At 41.0% G+C, this 21,380-nt stretch overlaps 1 protein-coding gene and 1 long non-coding RNA gene across 6 annotated transcripts in view; one reads left to right on the forward strand and one right to left on the reverse strand.

Moving 5' to 3' along the window:
• Window positions 1-4,834: 4,834 nt before the first annotated feature.
• The window catches only part of LOC128693967 (retinol dehydrogenase 13), a 24,659-nt gene continuing 8,113 nt past the window's right edge, over window positions 4,835-21,380 (forward strand). Inside the window, exons 1-5 of one of the 5 annotated variants that reach the window (XM_070091015.1) lie at window positions 4,835-4,966; window positions 5,513-5,679; window positions 15,498-15,640; window positions 16,428-16,520; window positions 16,703-16,830. In XM_070091015.1, coding sequence (XP_069947116.1) covers window positions 5,615-5,679; window positions 15,498-15,640; window positions 16,428-16,520; window positions 16,703-16,830 — 429 coding nt within the window. In that variant the 5' untranslated portion in view covers window positions 4,835-4,966; window positions 5,513-5,614. Of the gene's footprint in view, window positions 4,967-5,512; window positions 5,690-11,678; window positions 11,831-14,756; window positions 15,328-15,497; window positions 15,641-16,427; window positions 16,521-16,702; window positions 16,831-21,380 lie in introns of those variants that run through there. The other 4 variants (XM_070091019.1, XM_070091018.1, XM_053783909.2 and 1 more) reach the window with 4 other exon arrangements.
• Window positions 8,784-9,140, reverse strand: LOC128693968 (uncharacterized). The gene is made up of 2 exons (XR_008407785.2): window positions 9,084-9,140; window positions 8,784-8,954 (listed from the first exon to the last, which is right to left on the reverse strand). It is a non-coding gene; the product is annotated as an uncharacterized lncRNA (long non-coding RNA).

Below are 21,380 nucleotides of genomic sequence, written 5' to 3' on the forward strand. Positions count from 1 at the left end.
TTTTGTGAAGACACCTTCACAGATACATGCATTCTGCTGATCAGGACCCCTATGCATGTACGTCTGGATTTCGATTAGGTTGTGATCGGAATTAGTTGTTTTTGATATTCTTATGTCTCTTATCAGGTCTTCATTATTTGTGAAGATAAGGTCAAGTGTGTTTTCTAGTCTTGTTGGCTCCACTATCTGCTGGCTTAAGGTGTGTTTTTCGCTGAGACTTAGTAGCTCATGTGTTTGTGACCTTTCATCTGCGCTACCTCCGGGGATTGTTTCAGCTATAACATTATTTGCTACATTCTTCCATTTTGTATGCCTTAGGTTGAAATCACCAAGCAGTAAGATGTTTGGGGATGGAGCTGGAAGGTTTTCCAAACAGTAATAAATTTTCAGTAGCTGTTCCTTGAACTGTTGTGAGGTTGCATCTGGTGGCTTATATACAACCACAATGACTAGGTTTTGGTTCTTGATCTTTAATGATAGAACTTCATCTACCTCATTTGTGGTGTTCAGCAACTCCGTGCAGATGAGGGACTCTTTGACATACAGGCCAACCCCCCCCTTGTTGCCTGTTCTTTCTGTCGCATCTAAAAAGGTTGTAACCACTTATCCATATTTCACTGTCAAAGTGATCTTTTGTGTGAGTCTCTGTGAAGGCTGCAAACATTGCATTAGACTCCTCTAGAAGTCCACTGATAAAAGGTATTTTGTTGTTGGTGGATGGCTTAAGGCCCTGTATATTAGCAAATATGAACGAGGTTGTATTCTGTGTTTGTTGGGGGGATTTTGTTATTGGCATCAGTAGTTGTAGTTCTGGAGGGCCATGGGTGGCCACTGGCTGCGCCTCCAGTCCAACAAGGCTCCAAGGTGGTGGACTATTTTTGTTATTTCCTTCCATTTTCCTTTTCCGTTTCCTGCCACTAAAAAATCACCTGGAGTTGGGTTGTCATAGCTACTATTGGAGCTTATGTATTGATGACAGATGAGGTGGAGCAGTGGTAGCTGGAGTCACCAGTGTAGACAGCCTGTACTGTCTGCACAGACAGCCCATGCTGTCTGCCAGCTTAGTTCATATTTCGCGGCACTAAGGTGCTGCCCTCTGTAGCTAGGCCTCTCGGTGGGCACGGCAGCCTGCCTGCCCTTGCCTCGCTCTCACTCACACAGCGGCCTAGCAGGAAGACACAAGGCCTACTCCTAGCTCTCTCTCGTGGGATGGCCCTGCCCGGGCCATGGGCACAACACACAAGCCTGTGTACCCACCACGACTTAACAATAAACAAAGAAGCCTCCGAAGAAGATGTATCATTTACTACCCGCTACCAGAACACCAAATAAGTCCATTAAACACCAGTGAACATAGCCACTAGTGGACTGAAGAAGCCACTGTTCTTGACCTTCATGGCTAAATGGCGCCATTGACCTGGAGGAGGGGAGTTGTTTGTGGAGAGGCGGAAAGTCGTTAGGGAAAGGGTCAGGGGTTGGCTGCTGGTGGAGGGGTTTGGGGGTGAGTAGTTGTTACTGGTGGGAGGGTGATGGGGAGGGGGATGGTTGTCACTTGGTAATTACTAAGGGACTAACAGTCTTGTTACTGTGTGTAAAAACGTGGCTTGAACCTTGATATTTGAAACGCCCTGGACACTAGCCCAAAGACACTCGTTTGCCACATATTCGTAATTCTAATGAACAATGTCCATGGTAGTCCATGGACATTGTTCATTGAAAACCGTCTCCTTGATGTTGGGCTTACGTATTTGACATCACTTGTGGGTTTAGTGCTTAGTTTTGATCAGGGCCGGATTTAGACCTGGGGGGGCTCTAAACATGGAAATTAAATTGAATTACAAATAACAAATGAACGAAAATGAATGATAAACAGCAGTTTTTGAAAAAAAAAATGTTAGGTTTCGAAGACGACGTCTTATTTTATTGTTCTCAGTCTTATTGTCTTGAAGAACAACTGACTATAATTTTCCGTTTGTAATATATTCCATCTACAAAATATAATAATTACCGATGTGTATTTATATCTTTGGTGTCACGCTTTCGGTATCTATATGGTGGCAGTTGACCAAAAGTACACATCTTTTCTCTGACAGGAAACCACATGTCTGAGTCAGAATCACATGGTGGCGCTTCACTGTCCATGTCTACAAAAGTATCTGTAAAATGTGGTTGTGGTGATTCATCACCTTTACTATCTTGATTTGGTATGTTCTTTTTATTTTCTGCAGATGTACTTGGGAATGCGGGTGGGTCCTCAGAAGTTTTTAGTTTAATATGTTTATTATGCACCCCATGCCCATCCTGTGGGCGGTAGTCAAAAGATTACAGAGGTACATAATTGGTCCAGGGACTGGCCTCCAAAGTTTTGATAGCTGAGCAAGTTACAGAGGTAATGAACTCACAATTTACAAAGGTAATGAACTCACAATTTACAAAGGTAATGAACTCACAATTTACAAAGGTAATGAACTCCAGGTAGGTCTGGTCACAATCATGACAAGTTACAAAGGTATTTACAGATTACAGGAAACATCATCTGGTAGTATTACTGGTTCTTCATTAGTAGCTATGATTTTTCCACTACGGAAGCAGAGAAAAATTGTCTTTGCCAAGACTGCAACATTTCTTTCGCTTGATTCTTCGGAAATCTTTCTTTTCTGAGCTCCTGACAAGTGAATTTTCCGTGACATACTGGGCCTTCTGAAAAAACAAATATTCAGATTTTTTGACATTAATGATAATGTAGTTAATGACACACACACACACACAAACACAGGATAGGTGGCCTAAGACTGCAAACCTCACTCAAGGAGAAAGATCTTGAGGTGAGTATAATTCCGAGCACGTCTCCGGAAGCACACATGAACCAAATAACTGCTGCAGCATATGGGCGCCTGACAGACCTGAGAATAGGGTTCCGATGTTCCGATACCTCGGTAAGGAATCGTTCAAGACACTGTACACCGTGTACGCCAGGCCCATATTGGAGTATGCAGCATTAGTTTGGAACCCACATCTGGTCAAGCACGTCAAGCAATTAGAGAAAGTGCAAAACTTTGCAACAAGGTTAGTTCCAGAGCTAAGGGATATGTCCTACGAAGAAAGGTTAAGTGAAATTGGCCTGACTACACTGGAGGACAGGAGGGTTAGGGGTGACATGATAACGACATGCAAAATACTGCGACGAATAGATAAGATGGACAGAGACAGGATGTTCCAGAGATGGGACACAGAAACAAGGGGTCACAATTGGAAGTTGAAGACTCAGATGAGTCAAAGGGATGTTAGGAAGTGTTTCTTCAGTCAAAGAGTTGTCAGGAAGTGGAATAGGCTGGCAAGTGATGTAGTGGAGGCAGGAACCATACATAGTTTTAAGATGAGGTATGATAAAACTCATAGAGCAGGGAGAGAGAGGACCTCACAGCAGTCAGTGAAGAGCAGGGTCAGGAGCTGAGTCTCGACTCCTGCAACCACAAATAGGTGAGTTCAAATAGATGAGTACACACACACACACACACACACACACACACACACACACACACACATATATATATATATATATATATATATATATATATATATATATATATATATATATATATATATATATATATATATATATATATGCAATAAGATCACAGTAAACAGGTGATTTCAGAATATGCAAAACAACCACTCTGAAAGAATAGAGAAATTCAAAGCGCTTTCGTGACTACTCACATTATCAAGGAACTATCCTTGATAATGTGAGTAGTCACGAAACGCTTGGAATTTCTCTATTCTTTCAGAGTGGATGTTTTGCATATATATATATATATATATATATATATATATATATATATATATATATATATATATATATATATATATATATATATATATATATATATATATATATATATATATATATATATATATATATATATTGTGTGTGTGTGTGTGTATGTGTGTTTGTGGATGTGTATGCATGTGTAAGATGTAATTGCAAAATGATGATATATCGCAAACCTTTGTGAGAAGCACACAGATCTAAAACACGGACACCACTGCCCTACACCATTACCTAGCACTAAAAGCAGTCAACAAACACACACAGACACATATATAGCCCCAGGTCACCAACTGATTGTTGGTCATTGACCTCTACACTGACGTTAACCAGAAATAGCCCTGCTGAGGTCGACATAGCCAATCAAATCCATACACACATTAGCTACCTCGCACACACAGACACATGCACACACATGCGCGTGTGCACCCTGGTCACCTCTGACCTCATGGTCTGGTCATTTTCCTCTAAACTGAAGCTAACCAGAAATAGTTAAGTTATTCAAAGGAAGAGCGGTTGGAGGGCACCCTTTCCATTTTCTGATGCCCCCACACACTTTATTTGTTAATTCCTTTTATTAATTAAACTAGTTTTTTTATTATTACATTTTGTTATAATGGAAATCCTTCGTTTGGGGGCCCTTCTGGCAGGGGGGCCTGGGGCATTGTTCCCCTTTCATCCCTTATAAATCCGGCCCTGGTACTAGTGGTACAATAGTAGTGGAGTTCAGCGCCTTTGGTCGCGACAGTGGTGGCCTTGAGAGAGGTTCCATGAAGGTGTTGGTGAGGGTCTCTTGATCCAAGGAATGTGATCTATGTCACCTGAGAGTGAAGTTATCCTCCCAGGTGGTCCATGGCCCTCACGGGTTGAACACTGCACCATAAGTAATACTGATAGTGAGGGTGTAGTAATGCCATCTAGTGATGGTAGTGGTGGTGTAGTAGTGCCATCTAGTGGTGATAGTAAAAGTTAGTCAGTTATCAGTGATGGTGTTATAGTGAAGGTCATGACAGTGACCAACCTCAAGGGCACTAAAGGTTAGATGAAATTCAGTGGCCGTACAGGAGAGACGTGTTGCTCCTCCTGCCGTCCCGCCGGCTTTACGGCTTCCTCATTCTTTTAATGCACCTAAATAACGTAAGTATTGTCTAGTGACGTATTTGTCAGTACAACAGCAGAGTTGAGCTGCAGCTCCTGGTCCCCACCAGTTTGGTCACCAAATTATTTGCAATTTAATAGTCTTAATTTAATTTTCATTGGTGTCTAATGTCTTAGAGGGGGGGCGTGATTGACCTTAGTGGAGGAGTTTTGATGCGAGGACCTGGAGCCACTCCCCTTTCTCTGATCAAACAGTAACTCTCACACTAGGCGTTACATAACCCATAATGGTGTATCCAGTTCTGGGCTATTTTTTTCCATTATTGAAAAATAACTTAGTGAAGGTCTCTTAATCCAAGGAACTTGGGCCTTGTGATCCAGATATAGACTTCCATGTAAACGAATTGTTAGTCATCAGGTTTATGTGAAAGAAATATTTATTAAAGAAAAAGATAACTTTACTATGTTAAATATTAATGGGTATATGTCAGGCAGTAATGTTACTTAGTAGTTTATATTACTTGGTAATGTTTGCCTATAAATGTGTGTAATGTTCACGGTTATAATGTGAATGTTTTATTTCAGGTGTGGTAACTGAGGAGTGCTGTGCCTGGCTGTTTCTGCTGCAACATTGATCAACACCGCAACCTTGATCAGTCTGAGGGGTGGAGACAACCACACTAGTAAATGGTGTTATATGGAGATGTAGCAGTTGGAGACGTCGTTAGAGGTGGGCAGGGCCCACTTGTAAGGTATTTCCAGGTTATAAGTCCACTAAAGTTTGATTATTTAAGCAGATATTAATTGTATTAGGTGGGAAGGTGGTGAGGAGAGTATAGGAAAGATGGTAAGCAATTGATATCAGAAATAGCTTAGTGGGAAATATTAACATGTCTCCCGACCAGAGATAAAATCTCTGGCCAGGAAATAATGAGGAATGTATTCTAAAGGTTACCTTGAATGGGGCGGAAATAAAAATTGAAGAAATGGGTTGTAACGCTTAGAATTGAAGACTGTTTAGATTTTAGGAAGTTTTAGTTAGTGTAATATTTTTATTGTGCAGTCTATACCCATCCTGCAAGATTGTAGGAAGTAAAGATGAAATGTGTGATCTATCAAGGCTCAGTTGGTAGTGGCGTCAACTGAAGAACCGGGGTTCGATCCCGGGCACAAGTGGTCATGTTCCCTTATATCCATTGACACTTCACATAAAGGAGGAACACTGCAGCAGGCCTACTGGCCCTGAGCAGGCCTACTGGTAGGGGTCGCATCCTGGGGAAGTATAAATACCCTAATAAAAATGTTATAGATGTCATCCTGACTTGATTGGGTAATTGTGTTAATCTACCGGGTTAATAATTATACTGAGATAATTTAGTGTGGTGAGGGTAATGATAGAGGTCTTGATGCCGGGTGTAAGGAAAGCCTATTAAATCAGGCATATCCATTATTAAGACATAAAGGAGCACTGAGGCAGGCCTATTGGCCCATGTTAGGCAGGTCCAACTCTCAACGACTCATTTGTCTAACCTATTTTTAAAACTACACAGCCAGAGTTTTAGCTTCCCATGACGGGATAAATTTTCCTTATGCAGAATATATTAAAGCCTGAAAAATCAATAACTCAGAAATGTGGAATTAACCACATCTTCCTATTTTCAGTAGGGTTGTAGAAGGCCTGGCCAAGTAATTTTATGCTTTAAAGTCCCAAAAATATTTTCAGCAGTATAGCCCTGTGGGTTTAGCTCTTACGACTCCAGAGACTATTAGAGCGTCTTGGTGGGGGGAGCATTTGTTTTGAAATTGGGTTATAGAGTATATATTTAGAGACTTCGTAGACTGATGTTGCTAGACTCCCTTGATCTTACCTTTACCTCCATTCATCCTCCCTTGCCCCACCACTGCTCTGTAAATGGAGTACGCTGCATAGTTGTAGGTCCACAATTATTTAGTTTCTACTATCAAAATAACTTGTAGAATTAGGTGGTGGTAAGTAGGATAGGGAAAGTATAGAACTGGAGAATCTGCTATATGCATTATGAATGCATATAGCAGGGGAGAGTAATCTCCCCCGAAGGCATAGATTACGTAGAACTGTGGGCCTTGGAACCCACCAACGACCTTCAGAAACTGTGTGGAGTCTGTTATTGCACGTGGTTTCCGTGGGGATGCTGGTGGGTTTCGGGCTTTGGGTAGTGGTTGTGGTGGGTGTTCTACGTTTTTTATGCCTTTGGCCAAATTGTGCAAAGTTAAATATTGATTCATTGAGTTCACACAGTCATCATTTTGGAAAATGTAAGCGACGTTCAGGTTCCTATGAATATAAAAGTATTACCGTTCAGAACTGCAGTTGGTTTGATAATTTGTAAGTAGTGAAGTCTAATGCTTCTGGCAACAGACGGTAATGATGAAAATAATCAAAACCTCTGTGATCTTAAGTGTTAGTGAATCCTTTCTGCCGACTAACATCTGACACTGAGTGTAGTTAGGGGGGTGATTTAGATTGATATTAGTGAGAATAGGATTATTAACCCTGCTGGGTTAGAAACCCAGAAAAATAGAGGTAGAGAATGTGAGGGCTTGAATGTAGTGGTTGTCAGGTTGTACCTGGTTACCTGGAGGTTATTCCGGGGATCAACGCCCTCGCGGCCCGGTCCATGACCAGGCCTCCCGATGGATGAAGGCCTGATCAACTAGGCTATTACTGCTGGCCGCACGCAGTCCAACGTAAGAGCCACAGCCCGGCTGATCCGGCACTGACTTTAGGTATCTGTCCATCTCTCTTGAAGGCAGCCAGGAGTTTATTGGTAATTCCCCTAATGCTTGATGGGAGGCTGTTGAACAGTCTTGGGCCCCGTGTACCTAGGATTCCAGCCATAACTTTCAGGTAGGTAGGTTATGAATTCAGGCTAGCATAGTAGTGTTAGGAATCTGGTATACGGCAGGCCTCCAACTGGTTAGAAACCTCAGTGTTGGTTATTAGTCTAGTGTGCTATGAGGGACGTGGAAGGGGAAATACAATTCTGTCTTATGAAGGTAGTTAATTAATGATCCTGTGTCTTTGTACTAAAGGTATATTGATGCAGTTGCAAGTACCCTTCCCTTCCTTAGCTTGGGGAATGTTAGGGGTTACACACAGATCAAACCTGATAGCACTATGGATAATTTATCTAGACAAAAGTTTCCTATATTTGGGTAAATGTGCACATACGTAAAATTTTGGAGGGGGGGGGGGGAGTGGTAAACTCATCTACCTGTCCCCCCTAAAGTCAGATTTGATTCAGAGGAGAGTAGTGCAGGTTGACTTTATAATTTTTTTTTTCCTTGTCCCTTAAATATAGGCGTCTAACATTACAATCTGGCTAATCCTACTTCTAATTATGACAGTTTACCCTCCAACTTGTTTGTCAGGAGGATTCTGCGGCAAACTAAGTGTTGTACTGTCCAGTGTCGCAACAGTTTAGCTTCATGACCTTGTGATTGTATTGTCAGGAAATTAAAAAATGTATCGTACCTCAGACTATTAATAATGGCAGTATTGAGGCTATCCGCCTCATTACTACTATTGTTAGTAGGGTTGGGGTAGGTAATTTTTTTTTTTTTTCACCCCCGAGCTTAAAGCTCCCGAATTGTGTAAATGTTGTCCTCCTGCTGACAAATACAGCAGTTGAGGCGCCTCTCGGTTTTGTTTCTTGTGTGTCCTTGGACATTGTTGTGATATTTTACCACTGAACCTTTCATTGCTTAATTTTAAGCCTGCCCATAATGCTCTGCATACAAGGAGCTTTTGGCATGTACACCCGACTACAATAATTCCTTGTACAATTATGTATCATGTCCAAATAAAGAAAGAAAATGAATATAAAGAATGTATTTATTACATTTTAATTAATGATCTTAAGTGTATCGAATCTTGTAGGCTGAAGATATTCCCCATGTTGTAGGCAGCTGCTGGGTGGTGGTGTCCATTGGGCAGCTGCAGGTCTTAAGAGATATCCTCACCAGCAGCGACACCCCAAAACAATGTCTGCAAAGATTATTCATGAACTGCAGTAAGCTTCAACATTTTGTAGAAAGAAAAATTACTAAAATATTTTCAGAGCTGTTCTATCAAAAATTACCATGAAATTGGAGTAATCCAAATTTTTTAAATTACCACAGGGTGATGGAACTGGAGGACTTGGAGGTGTTGGCAGTGTGGCGGATGGCAGAGGAATGACTAGTGGCGCCACTATTCTTGACCTTCATGGGTAAGTGGCGCCATTGACCTGAAGGAGGGGGGGGGGGGGTGATGTCAGTGGTTGTTTGTGGAGAGGGAGAAAGTCGTTTGGGGAAGGGTCGGGGGTTGTCTGCTGGTGGAGGGGTGTTTGGCGGTGAGTAGTTGTTACTGGTGGGATGGTTATGGGGAGGGGGTAGGGGGGATTACTGTCACTTGGTAATTACTAAGGGACTAACACGGTCGTGTTACTGTGTGTAAACGTGGCTTGAACCTTGATATTTGAAACGCCCTGGACACTAGCCCAAAGACACTCGTTTGCCACATATTGGTAATTCTAATGAACAATGTCCATGGACTAGTGTTGAAAACAGTCTCCTTGATGTTGGGCTTACGTATTTGACATCTCTTGTGGGTTTAGTGCTTAGTTTTGGTCAGGGCCGGATTTAGACCTGGGGGGGGGGGGCTAAACATGGAAATTAGATTGAATTACAAATACAAAATGAACGAAAATGAATGATAAACAGCAGTTTTCGAAAAAAAATGTTAGGTTTCGAAGACTACGTCTTATTTTATTTTTCACAATCTTATTGACTTTAAGAACAACTGACTATAATTTTCAGTTTGTAATATATTCCATCAACAAAATATAATTACCGATGTGTATTTATATCTTTGGTGTCACGCTTTCGGTATCTATATGGTGGCAGTTGACCAAAAGTACACATCTTTTCTCTGACAGGAAACCACATGTCTGAGTCAGAATCACATGGTGGCGCTTCACTGTCCATGTCTACAAAAGTATCTGTAAAATGTGGTTGTGGTGATTCATCACCTTTACTATCTTGATTTGGTATGTTCTTTTTATTTTCTGCAGATGTACTTGGGAATGCGGGTGGGTCCTCAGAAGAAACATCATCTGGTAGTGGTGCTGGTTCATCATTAGTAGCTTCTATGATTTTTCCACTAAGGAAGCAGAGAAAAATTGTCTTTGCCAAGACCGCAGCATTTCTTTCGCTTGATTATTTGGAAATCTTTCTTTTCTGAGCGCCTGACAAGTGAATTTTCCGTGGCATACTGGGCCTTCTGAAAAAAAAAAACCAAATATTCAGATTTTTTGACATTTAATGATAATGTAGTTAATGACGCACGCACGCGCGCGTGCACCCTGATCACCTCTGACCTCATGGTCTGGCTATTTACCTTTAAACTGGTGCTAACCAGAAATAGTTAAGTTATTCGAAGGGAGAGGGGGTGGGGGGCACCCTTTCTTTCTATTTTCTGATGCCGACTACACACTTTTTGTTAATTCCTTTTATTAAACTAATTTTATTACATTTTGTTATAAAGGAAGTTTTGTCTGGGGGGCCCCCTATGGCAGGGGAGCCCCGGGCATTTGCCCCCCTTATAAATCCGGCCCTGCCGAGCTCAGGCAGTTGTTGCTTGGGTCTACTGAATCGCCAGTCAGGTACACTGGGCAAATGGGACCAGCGGCTTAAGCCATTTTAAATTCGCCGTGGAGCCGTAGTGTGTCTGCTGCAAAGGTACTTGTTCAATGAGTGGATCCGATATGAATATTTCTGAGGTGTCCATGAAGATGGAAGAGTGGCCTTCTCTGATGATATATCAAATAATTTCTCCAACAGTCGTTGCGTAGGCAATGGTTTTTCTTTCTCGTTGTCTCGGCCATGGTTGTCAGTCAAGTGCCATCGTTGAAGAGATCGCGGCCCTGACAGAGAGCTGAGGAGAGACATCTTAAAATACTGGGTCTCCATCTTAGAACACTGGTCCATCATCTAAGAAACATAGACCAGCATCGTAGAACAACGGACCACCATCTTCAAATACACTGGACCAGAAGTTTTCTCTCATAAGACTCCTTGATCTTGGCACTAACCAAGATGAGAATAATTAGATGCAGAGAGCTGTCGTTGAGCTTTACAAAGACAGAGATGACTTTTATAATGAATGAAAATTCATGTAATTTTTGTGTTTCTTCATCCAAGAGGAAGGTTCGAGTTCTTGCACTGAATGAGGCAACACACCTTGCATTGATTTGGTTGCAGATAATCCAAGGATAGGAGGAATAGGGCAACAGGACTTTTCCTCTTCCTCGGACAGAACCTGATTGTCTCACATCACAAAGGCGTTGTATGATCCCTAATGATTTAGAGCTTCCCCTAAATACAATAATAATAATACTGAAGGTGAAGCTTTGATTGTTTTGTCTTATTTTACGAATTAATAAGAGGGTAATCGGTGGTTGAGGAGGATGGACAAGTGGGCGGGGTGAGGATGTTAGTGCCCATCTTGGCCGCCCGGCCAGCGGGCGTGTTGACTCTGGCCAGGGGTCGCACCTAATTTGTCCGAGGCATCCCTGCCATATAACCTGCCAGGTGAACGATCTAGTGACCAATCACAACCTTTAAATAGCCACTTTGTAAAACCGGTTCACTTCCTCTCATGAGTCTCCATCGATGGAGAATCGATGATTCTCGCCCGGTGTTGCGAAGCCCATGCCCTGGGCAGCGTTTAGGGAGGGGGTATATTAGTGTGTGTGTTGATAACCAGACCTTGAGCACTTATCATGGGAGTGGCGGAAGGGAGGGTGGGTGCTAGCTAGCCAGACCTCCTCACACGCTGCTGGGGAGAACACCTCTTTCCCGACGCTCGCTGCCTACCATAAGGTCAGTTTTTTTTTTTTTTAATTTCTATTACCCGACTCCTGTGTTTCTGCTTCCTAAGTGGGACAGCGTTATTCCAAAACTGGAATGTGACGTTATATATTACTGTCTGGTAACATTCAACAACGGCGAGTTTCAGGAAGTGTTACGAATAAATGTGTAAAAAAAAAAGATGTGATGTGTGTACATCGTTTGGGTGAATTGAAAAATCTTTTTTTTTTCTTTACATTAGCCTATGTTAAATGTGAGAGTGATGCAGAAACAAAATTTCACTGCATTTATTATTTCTTAGCAAACAGCAGGAATTCATTTATAAAGACGTACCACAGTCAGGATGTCTAGATATGATACCAGATAAAGAAACTCCATCATCATCCCAATTAGCATCCAGTGTGGTTCCACTCCACACTCCAAGTTAACTCCACCATCACTCCAGTAACATCCATTGTGCCTCCACTAGCAAGCTGACTCATCATCACTAGTAAACATCCAGTGGTTCCACTCCACACCAGCAAGTTTTCTCGCCTATATTCTCCTAGGGTCTAATAAGGCTGTTTGTTAACATTAAGCATGCCTGTGTTTCTTCAGTATGGAGATAAGAGATAACACGTTGTTCAAATAAATATTTGAACAGCACATGAATGCTTTAGGCCCTTGAGCCCTTGTGGTTTAGCGCTTCTTTTTTTATAATAATTTAGGCCCGTGTTGAGCTGTTGAGCGTTTAGTTGCTTGATCATTGCAGTGTTGATCCAATTCTCTACAACTCTTGATTTTGTTATATCTATTGTCATAAAAAAAATCCCTAAAATTGGCTCTTTTGCATTTCTTTAAAGTACTACGAATTTCACTTTATTTAAATTAGTAAATAAGTAAAAATGTTATTTATCACTGAAGACCTTGGAGAGTAGTCGAAAATATTACGCCTCGAATTTCCTAGTAGTCTTACGCTAAGATTTCAAATGAGACATTTTGTTTCTTATAACTGTCATATATTTTTTCCTCTTAGATTGTATAGTGTATATATAGAAGTATTTTAATCTCAATTTTAGGGATTAATATATTGGCCGGTGGTAAGCAGGTTGCTGTGCCTCAATGACCCTGTGTAAACGATAGGCTTTTAACCCCAATAAATGAACCAACCATATATTCTACGTTACAAAAAAATCATAAGTGGGTTGCACTAAATACATTAATCGCCTCAATACTGGAATGAAGACGAATATGATATTCAGTTACCGAAAAAGAAAATACTAATTGGGTTAATATCTTTGTGACGCACAAGCCTAATAAATCAATACTATAATTCTGAATGGAAAAAAGGACAGACCAAATATTTTACATATGGACAGTGTACATCGTCAGGACATTACTTTTAGCGGGTCGAAGAATAACCGTGCCTGTAAAGCCTCTCACCATGCATTAGAATGATTAAAGCACATCGAATTATAATGTGAATCTGGTATAAATGTCTTGGCTTAATTGACTAGTGTTTCAAAATCTTGGAGATGAATTCTCCAGGAAGTCGGGACTATGCCAAGAGTGCATAACTGCGTGGTAATCATGAGTCAAAGACGAACTTCAGATTGAAGGTTCGATTAACCTGTATAGAAGAGCTGTATAAATCTTATAACCACGTACTATTTATATGTACCTGGAGGATGGTTGGACAACACTGCCATATATCTATAATTGGACTTTCAGACTCATGTTGAACAGACCAAAATATAACAAGTGACATCAGCTCCCGGAACAAGCCGTTGATGTAATAATGCTGGAGTTATGTCAGGTCGCCTTGTGCTTCTGCCAAAAACGTGGTTCCAATGCCTCACCAAACTGTTAGTTTGGTACACAAGGAAAAATAAGTCCACTTCTTGGCTCTCTCTCGCTTCCGCTCTGACGCAGAACTCACTCAGAGCTGTCAAGAAGTTTTTACCTTGCTTATTAACATTAAAGTCTAATTTAACAGCCCGAAGCAGATTAGATCACAGTATTAATTGCTTTTATAGGTTTATAGTCAGTGGGCTGATCAAGGGTCGTTGATTAATGGAGTATTAAAGCCTATCGATTTCACGAGGGATCATTAGGCTTCCATCAGAAAAATACTGCGAGTTTACTTTAACCACTAAAATGGGAATTAAAGGTAAACTCGGCATATTATACGCCGAGAGAAATATACTGTGATATATATACTGAAGGTTGCTTTTCACCTGTGCATCACCAATCGAGAGTTTTTTGAAGCTTCCTCAGTTACCGCTCTGTTTTACTCGTGATATTTTGATTTCCTGTTTTCAGTTTCCACTTTCTGCTTTACCCATATCTTTTTTTAACAATCTAGTGGATGAATCAGGTAAATTCATGATTATTAGACCAATCATTATTGAATGAAATCAGCAACTGAAATAATACGGGAACTGAGATTAAAATATTAAAAAAGTAAAATATGACTTAGTTGCATTTTACGATTCTGAGTGATGAATCTGAGAGGTGAATTATGAGGGAGTGATGGTGAGTAAGGGTATGGGAGGCATCACGGGGAAAGGAAAAAGGTGGTGGATTCAGGGAATGGTAGGTATGTTTACACTGCCTCAGGCCAAGGTCATTAATGCAGGAAGTGGGGTAGACGCTGGCAAAAAATGGAATATCATCAAATTATAGTCCCAAGTAAAGTACCCAAAATAAGCTGTAAATATTTAGTTATAATATTTGTTTATATCTTTTACATAACCCATTGTTTTGTTAACAGCAGATGTTGAAGTAGCCAGGTATTACTGTCTCGCCTGTCCAGTTTTGGTCTCCATATTATACAAACAATGAAGATATACCGGAGAGGGTACAGAGAAGAGCTACCGAGCTCGTACCATCACTCAAACCGTATGAAGAAAAACTCGGAGCACTCAACCTTTTCACTCTTTGGGAACAGGGTGTGTTTGTGGCGCAATTAACAGACGAAGGATCGAGCCTCCAATATTCCTCTCGTCGGATAATCCACACGGGTTCTGAGTTTCACACAGATATAAAGAAATATCTTTAGAAACTGTGACTACGAACTCTTATTGAAACTTTTAAGATATTAAATGACGCTAACACTAACATGAAGAACCATTCGAGATGCTGAATGAGCACTTAACTAGAAACATTGGAATGAAACTGCCAAGGCAGAAGATGCAACGCGAACGTATGCAAACCGTTTTTTTCTTTTTGGCAACAGAATTATAACAATTGATAAACTACCTGGTAATGTTGTCATCGCGAAGATAATACAGTCATTCAAGGACCAGACTGACAAGCCCTTCCCAAGGATAGGATTTAACTAGATACCTTACTGGGGCAATCTAAAGTCAACAGACTCATGTTTCAGCAACTACATAAGGACTATCGCTTGATAAGGAAACCAAGTCAATAATAGAAGTATTAGTAGACGTTGGTGGTTGTTAGTCATAACAAATAATACTGGTACACACTGCTCTGCGAGTGGCAGCGGAGTAACACATCTTACTAAGGTCTGTCAGGAACGTTTTCATGGCGAATAATTGACAGTTTCTGTCCTGTCCACTCTTACACTGTTCTCTCTTTGGTAATTGTTTACATGTATGTATTATTACTGTTATTATAATTGCAGATATTAAAATCACAGTAATTTACTAACCAGTGTTCTTCCCATCGTCTGAAGGATCGCCATGCTGGAGGAAGCAGCGCTGGTGCTGCTGGTGCTAGTAGTGACCATCCGGGTGGTGTATAGATGGCGATCTGGTCGATGCAGCTCCTCAGCCACCCTCGACGGCAAGACAGTCATCATCACCGGAGCTTCTGCAGGTTAGTGCTTATAGTGAACTATGGTAATACTGACGAGTTTTAAGACTAACATGAGTTGCAATATCCTCTTGAAGAGCAGGGTTTCAAAACATTTTCTCCTACCTTTGTCACCTTTTATGTCTAATTTTGCATCAAACCATCTCACCTATGTATACAAAATCGCGTTCTCCACATGGGATAGTGTAAACATTCTATAACTGTGTTCTTGATGGGGGTAAAGACTGTGAGGCTCGTGTCAGCTGTCTGGAATAGATGGGTGATAAAAGTTGGTCCGTCCAGTATGTAGTATCAATTGATAATCAGTGGTGGTGTTCTCTCTGGGATTCATGAAAATGCTAAGAGTTTTATTCATGGAGGAAAGGATGACGTGTTTGGGAAATTTCCTGGCAGAAAAAGCTCATTCAATACGCTTGTGCCTGACTTGACTTTGCTTGATCTCTCTTGTATCGGACACCGCCTCTCTTAAACCAGTACAAGTTTTTGCTTATTATCTGTATCTGATAAAACCCCCTTTAGGTGAAATGTCATAACCATAAAAGGTCTTACCTACCTACCTTAACTGCTAGCATCCAGCTGACTGAATTCCTAGCCTCTTTGGTTACATGAATTTGAAAGTATAGTTATGTACGTGTTCGCCCGAGAGCTGCCTTTAAAAAGGTCAAACGTCCCGTGTGGTGTGTGCGCGTGTGTTGGTTTTCTAACTCATACTGCTGAAATCATTATAAAACTAAAAGAGGGCAACCTTCCCTGTTACAATAATAATAATAATAAATACATGTTCTGGAAGGAATCGGTAAAGAGACGGCCATGGACCTGGCTGGCCGAGGAGCAAGAGTCATCATGGCCTGCAGGAACATGGAGAAGGCTAACAAAGTGGCAAGTGAGTACTTCAGTTTTATATACCGCCTCTACAGAGGCAGAAAAACACATCATTCATTACGATTTCAAAATAATATACAAAATCAGCAGTTATATTTTTCGAGTGAATCATGCCATTCCTTGCAAGGATAGCACAATGCACTATATAAGACTGTCTAATTTTACTGGTTGATGCCCCACCAGCTGAGATCCGTGTGGCGACCAACTACCGTGGGGAGGTGGAAGTACGACGCCTGGATACCTCAGACCTCGCCTCAGTCAGAGCCTTCGCCAAGAAGATCCTTGAGAACGAGAAGTCTCTCCATATCTTAGTGAGTTACTTGTAAGGTCTTTTGTCCTGGCGAGTCTATACAAGAGTCGTTTCTTCTTTCTGAGTCCTTAGGATTGTTTTGCGATGTCTTGTTTTTGGGTAGTTATTAGGAGAGCACTTCTTGGCCAGTCATTCATGGAAATTCCTTGTTTTGGTGAGCCATGAATGATAAACTTCTTTTCTGCTGAGTCCAACGTAGAGCCTCTGTTTTGGCGACTTATTCACGGAGAGTCTTTATTGGTGAGCCATTTGGGGAGATTTTTTTTGTCTTTGTTAGTCATTCATGAAATTGTGTTGGTAAGTCGTTAGTGAACCCTTTAGTTATGATAAGTCACTCATGAAGTTGCTCGCATTAGTAATTCAGTATGTATAATCCAGGTTGAGGAGTCAGCTGTGAGGTTTCCATCTCTCAACTACTAGGGAGAAATTCTGCTTCAGCGAAACACGAGATCAGCATCTGGAGTCATCCGTGACAAACATCATCGATTTTATGAGCCAGTCGTAAGATCTTGGTGAATTGTTCGTGATATCTTTTTTTGGCATTTTTTTACGAGATCTTCAATGTGTTACAATCAATATCCTTAATCAGTTATTTGTTGGGTTGTTAGTCCCTCCGTAATGAAGCACAGTTCTGATGTAGTATGATCTTTCTTGGCGAGTCACTTATAAGGTAATTAGTGAGTTGTAAGGTCCTTCTGTACAGTGATAGTAAAATGAACCATAGACGGCAGCAGAACAGAGCCAGGACTGGGGTGTGAGCAGAGGGACCGGACAGTGGTCTTTGCGACCCAGGCAACAAGAATGAGAGGTAAACTAGGTCGACGGCTTGTGACGTGCCTGTATCTGCCGACAGAGGTCGCAGGTGTGACACATGAGTGGGCTGTTTGAATGACTGTACAGGGAGCCCTTCACTTCTCCGTGAGTCACTGGCGAGGTTCTTCTTGGGGAATCATTTGTGAGGTCTTGGTGTGTTATCTAGGAGGGCCTTTAGCGAGTTAGTATTGTCACAGGCAAATGGATGGGAGATATCATCACATAACTGCGATATCATCACGCTCTCCAGAGTCTTGTACCAGGAACCCTTCGAAAGCTGGTTATCATTTAGCCAGGTAATGGGTGATTGCAGAACCATTCTATATATTCCTTTAAGATTAAAATGGAAATGCAGTAATATAATTCGTGCATTGACCTTCAGACACATGGTCTAGCCGCGCTCCAGCCCGGCAGAACAAAATGGGTCACCTGATGATGAAGACCTGTGTCAGGACTTTTGCCTGACGAATAAACCAACAGAAATAAATTTAAAGAAACGGGGGGGGACACACACACACACACACACACACACACACACACACACACACACACACACACACACACACACACACACACACACACACACACACACACACACACACACACACCACACACCACACACCACACACACACACCACACACACACCACACACACACACACCACACACACACACACCACACACACACACACTACACACACACACTACACACACACACACACTACACACACACACACACACTACACACACACACACACACTACACACACACACACAACACACACACACACACACACACTGCACACACACACACACACACTACACACACACACACTACACACACACACACTACACACACACTACACACACACACTACACACACACACACAATACACACACACACACAATACACACACACACACAATACACACACACACACAATACACACACAATACACACACAATACACACACACACACACACAATACACACACACAATACACACAATACACACACACACACAATACACACAATATACACACACACACAATACACACACACACAATACACACACACAATACACACACACACACAATACACACACACACAATACACACACACACAATACACACACACACACACACACACACACTATTTATTTATAAATTTTAGCATACATACAGAGGTACAAAAAAATACAGGTAAGAGCAGCATGCCAAAGCCACTTATATGCATAGCATTACGGGCTGGCTTAAAATTAACTTAAGATTAACTAAGCAATGATGAAATCAGTGATAAGACATTATTGTAAACAGATAACTATAAAATACAAATGAGTATTGCAAAGACAGGTCATATGGTTGCTTGCATTGCTGTTCATTCAGTAGAATGGAGTATTCTGTTAGGTAGTGTATTTAAAAAAAATAACAAAGTTAGGTTTAACATTTGTGTGATATAATTGTGAGTAACATTTAGGATATACAATTTATATGGTTCAGTTATTCAGTATTTATTTGGTTTTGAGTAAGTGAACTTTGAGAAGAGACTTGAATTTATAAACAGGTAGTGTTTCTTTTATATTTACAGGTAATGAATTCCAGATTTTAGGGCCTTTTATGTGCATTGAGTTTTTGCATAGCGTGAGTTGGACACGAGGAACATCAAAGAGTGACCTGTGCCTTGTATTATGGTCATGTGTTCTGTTGAGGTTGGCAAGGAGATGTTTGAGGGGAGGGTTAATATCAGAGTTAAGTGTTCTATGTATGTAATAAGTGCAATAATAAGTATGGATGTTTTGTATGGTGAGTAGGTTGAGTGTTTTGAATATTGGTGGAGTGTGCTGCCTGTAGTGAGAATTTGTTATTCTAACTGCAGCCTTTTGTTGGGTAATTAGTGGTCTGAGATGGTTAGTTGTTGTTGAGCCCCATGCACAAATTCCATAGGTAAGATAGGGGTAAATAAGAGAGTGATAAAGGGCCAGGAGGGCTGACTGTGGAACATAGTACCGTATCTTCGATAGTATGCCTACAGTCTTGGAAATTTTCTTAGAAATTTGTTGTATATGTGTATGAAATTTGAGTATTATCGAGGTGGATTCCTAAGAATTTTCCCTCTGTTAGCTTTGTGATAGGTGATCCGTTTATCGTTATGTTAAGAGGTACATCTGTAGCTCTGCTACCAAACTGAATGAAGTAGGTTTTGTCAATGTTTAGTGTAAGTTTGTTAGTCCTCATCCAGGTAGATATTTTCTGTAATTCGTTGTTTACAGTATTGGCTAGCGTGACTGGGCTCGGGTGAGAGAAGACGTATGTGGTGTCATCTGCAAAAAGTGTGGGTTTGAGTAATTGCGAAGCATTTGGTAGGTCATTTATGTATAGGAGAAAGAGAAGAGGGCCAAGGACACTTCCCTGTGGGACACCAACTGTAATTGGTTGTGCGGAAGAGCTTGCCCCATTTGCGTACACATATTGGCTTCTGTTGCTGAGGTAAGACTTGAAGTAGTTGAGGGAGTGCCCTCTAATACCATAGTGTGACAATTTTACGTGGAGCAAGTCATGGTCAATGAAGATCCCCAGTGGGACTTCTTTTTTCTCTATTGCAGTGTATATATGTTCAAGCATGTGTATAATAGCATCATTAGTATTTTTATTGGGCCTGAATCCAAATTGGCAGGGGTTGAGAATGTTATGGGAGATGAGGTAGGAGTAGATTCGTTTATGAATTAATTTTTCGAAGATTTTTGAGAGAGGGTGTAAATTGGATATTGGCCTATAGTTATTCAACTCTGGTCTCCTCCTTTATGGATCGGGGTGACCCTTGCTATTTTGAGAACTGTAGGGAAGGTGGAGGATTCAATGGATTTGTTAAAGAGTGTTGCAATGATTGGTGATAGTACTTGTGACGCTTTTTTGTATATAAAGGGTGGTAAGGTATTTAAATCTCCTGCCTTGTTTTTCAGTGCGTTGATAATAAGGGAGACTTCATATGGGTTAGTCGGAGCTAGGAACAGTGTGTTCGGGTAGTTGCCAGTGAGGTAGTCATTTGGTGGGGTATCTGAGCTTGGGATATTATTGGCAAGGTTTTGACCTATAGTGGAGAAGAAATCATTGAGTCTGTTTGCTGTTTCTGTTGGTGGGAGTTGGGGTTCATCTGATTTTGCTAATTTTATTTCGCTATGTCGTGATATCTTTTTTGTTCCCAGAATTTCTGATAGGGCCTTCCAGGTCTTTTTTATATCACCTCGTAAGTTGGATAATCTGTTCTCATAATACAATTTTTTTTGCCCTTCTTATCAGGCTGGTTAGGATTGACGAGTAACGTGTTGTTTGGTCTCTGGTTATGTGACCCATTCTGTACTGTTTTTCATATCGGTGTTTTGTATTTATGGATTTGAGAATGCTGGGTGTTAGCCAGGGACTGTTCAGTCTCTTAGCTGTCATCTGTTTAGTTTTTTTAGGGCAGTGCTTGTTATAAAGGTATTGGGTCTTTTTTAGAAAATTATTAAAACATTCGTCAATATCTGTATAGATTTCTAGCTCAGTGTGCCAGTCAATGTTTGTTACTGCTGTTGTGAAGTTATTAATGGCTGCCTCATTGTGAAGTCTGAAGGTGACTTTAGTAGTGTCTTGGGGTATTTTACCAAGAGTTGTTATGAGGAAAGTAGGGTAGTGGTCTGTGGTATTATCTGTAATTATGCCTGATTTTAAAGGGGATATGGTGTTGGTCCAGATGTGGTCAAGT

Source organism: Cherax quadricarinatus, chromosome 33 (genome assembly GCF_038502225.1).
Source record: "Cherax quadricarinatus isolate ZL_2023a chromosome 33, ASM3850222v1, whole genome shotgun sequence".
NCBI classification, from domain to species: domain Eukaryota; kingdom Metazoa; phylum Arthropoda; class Malacostraca; order Decapoda; family Parastacidae; genus Cherax; species Cherax quadricarinatus.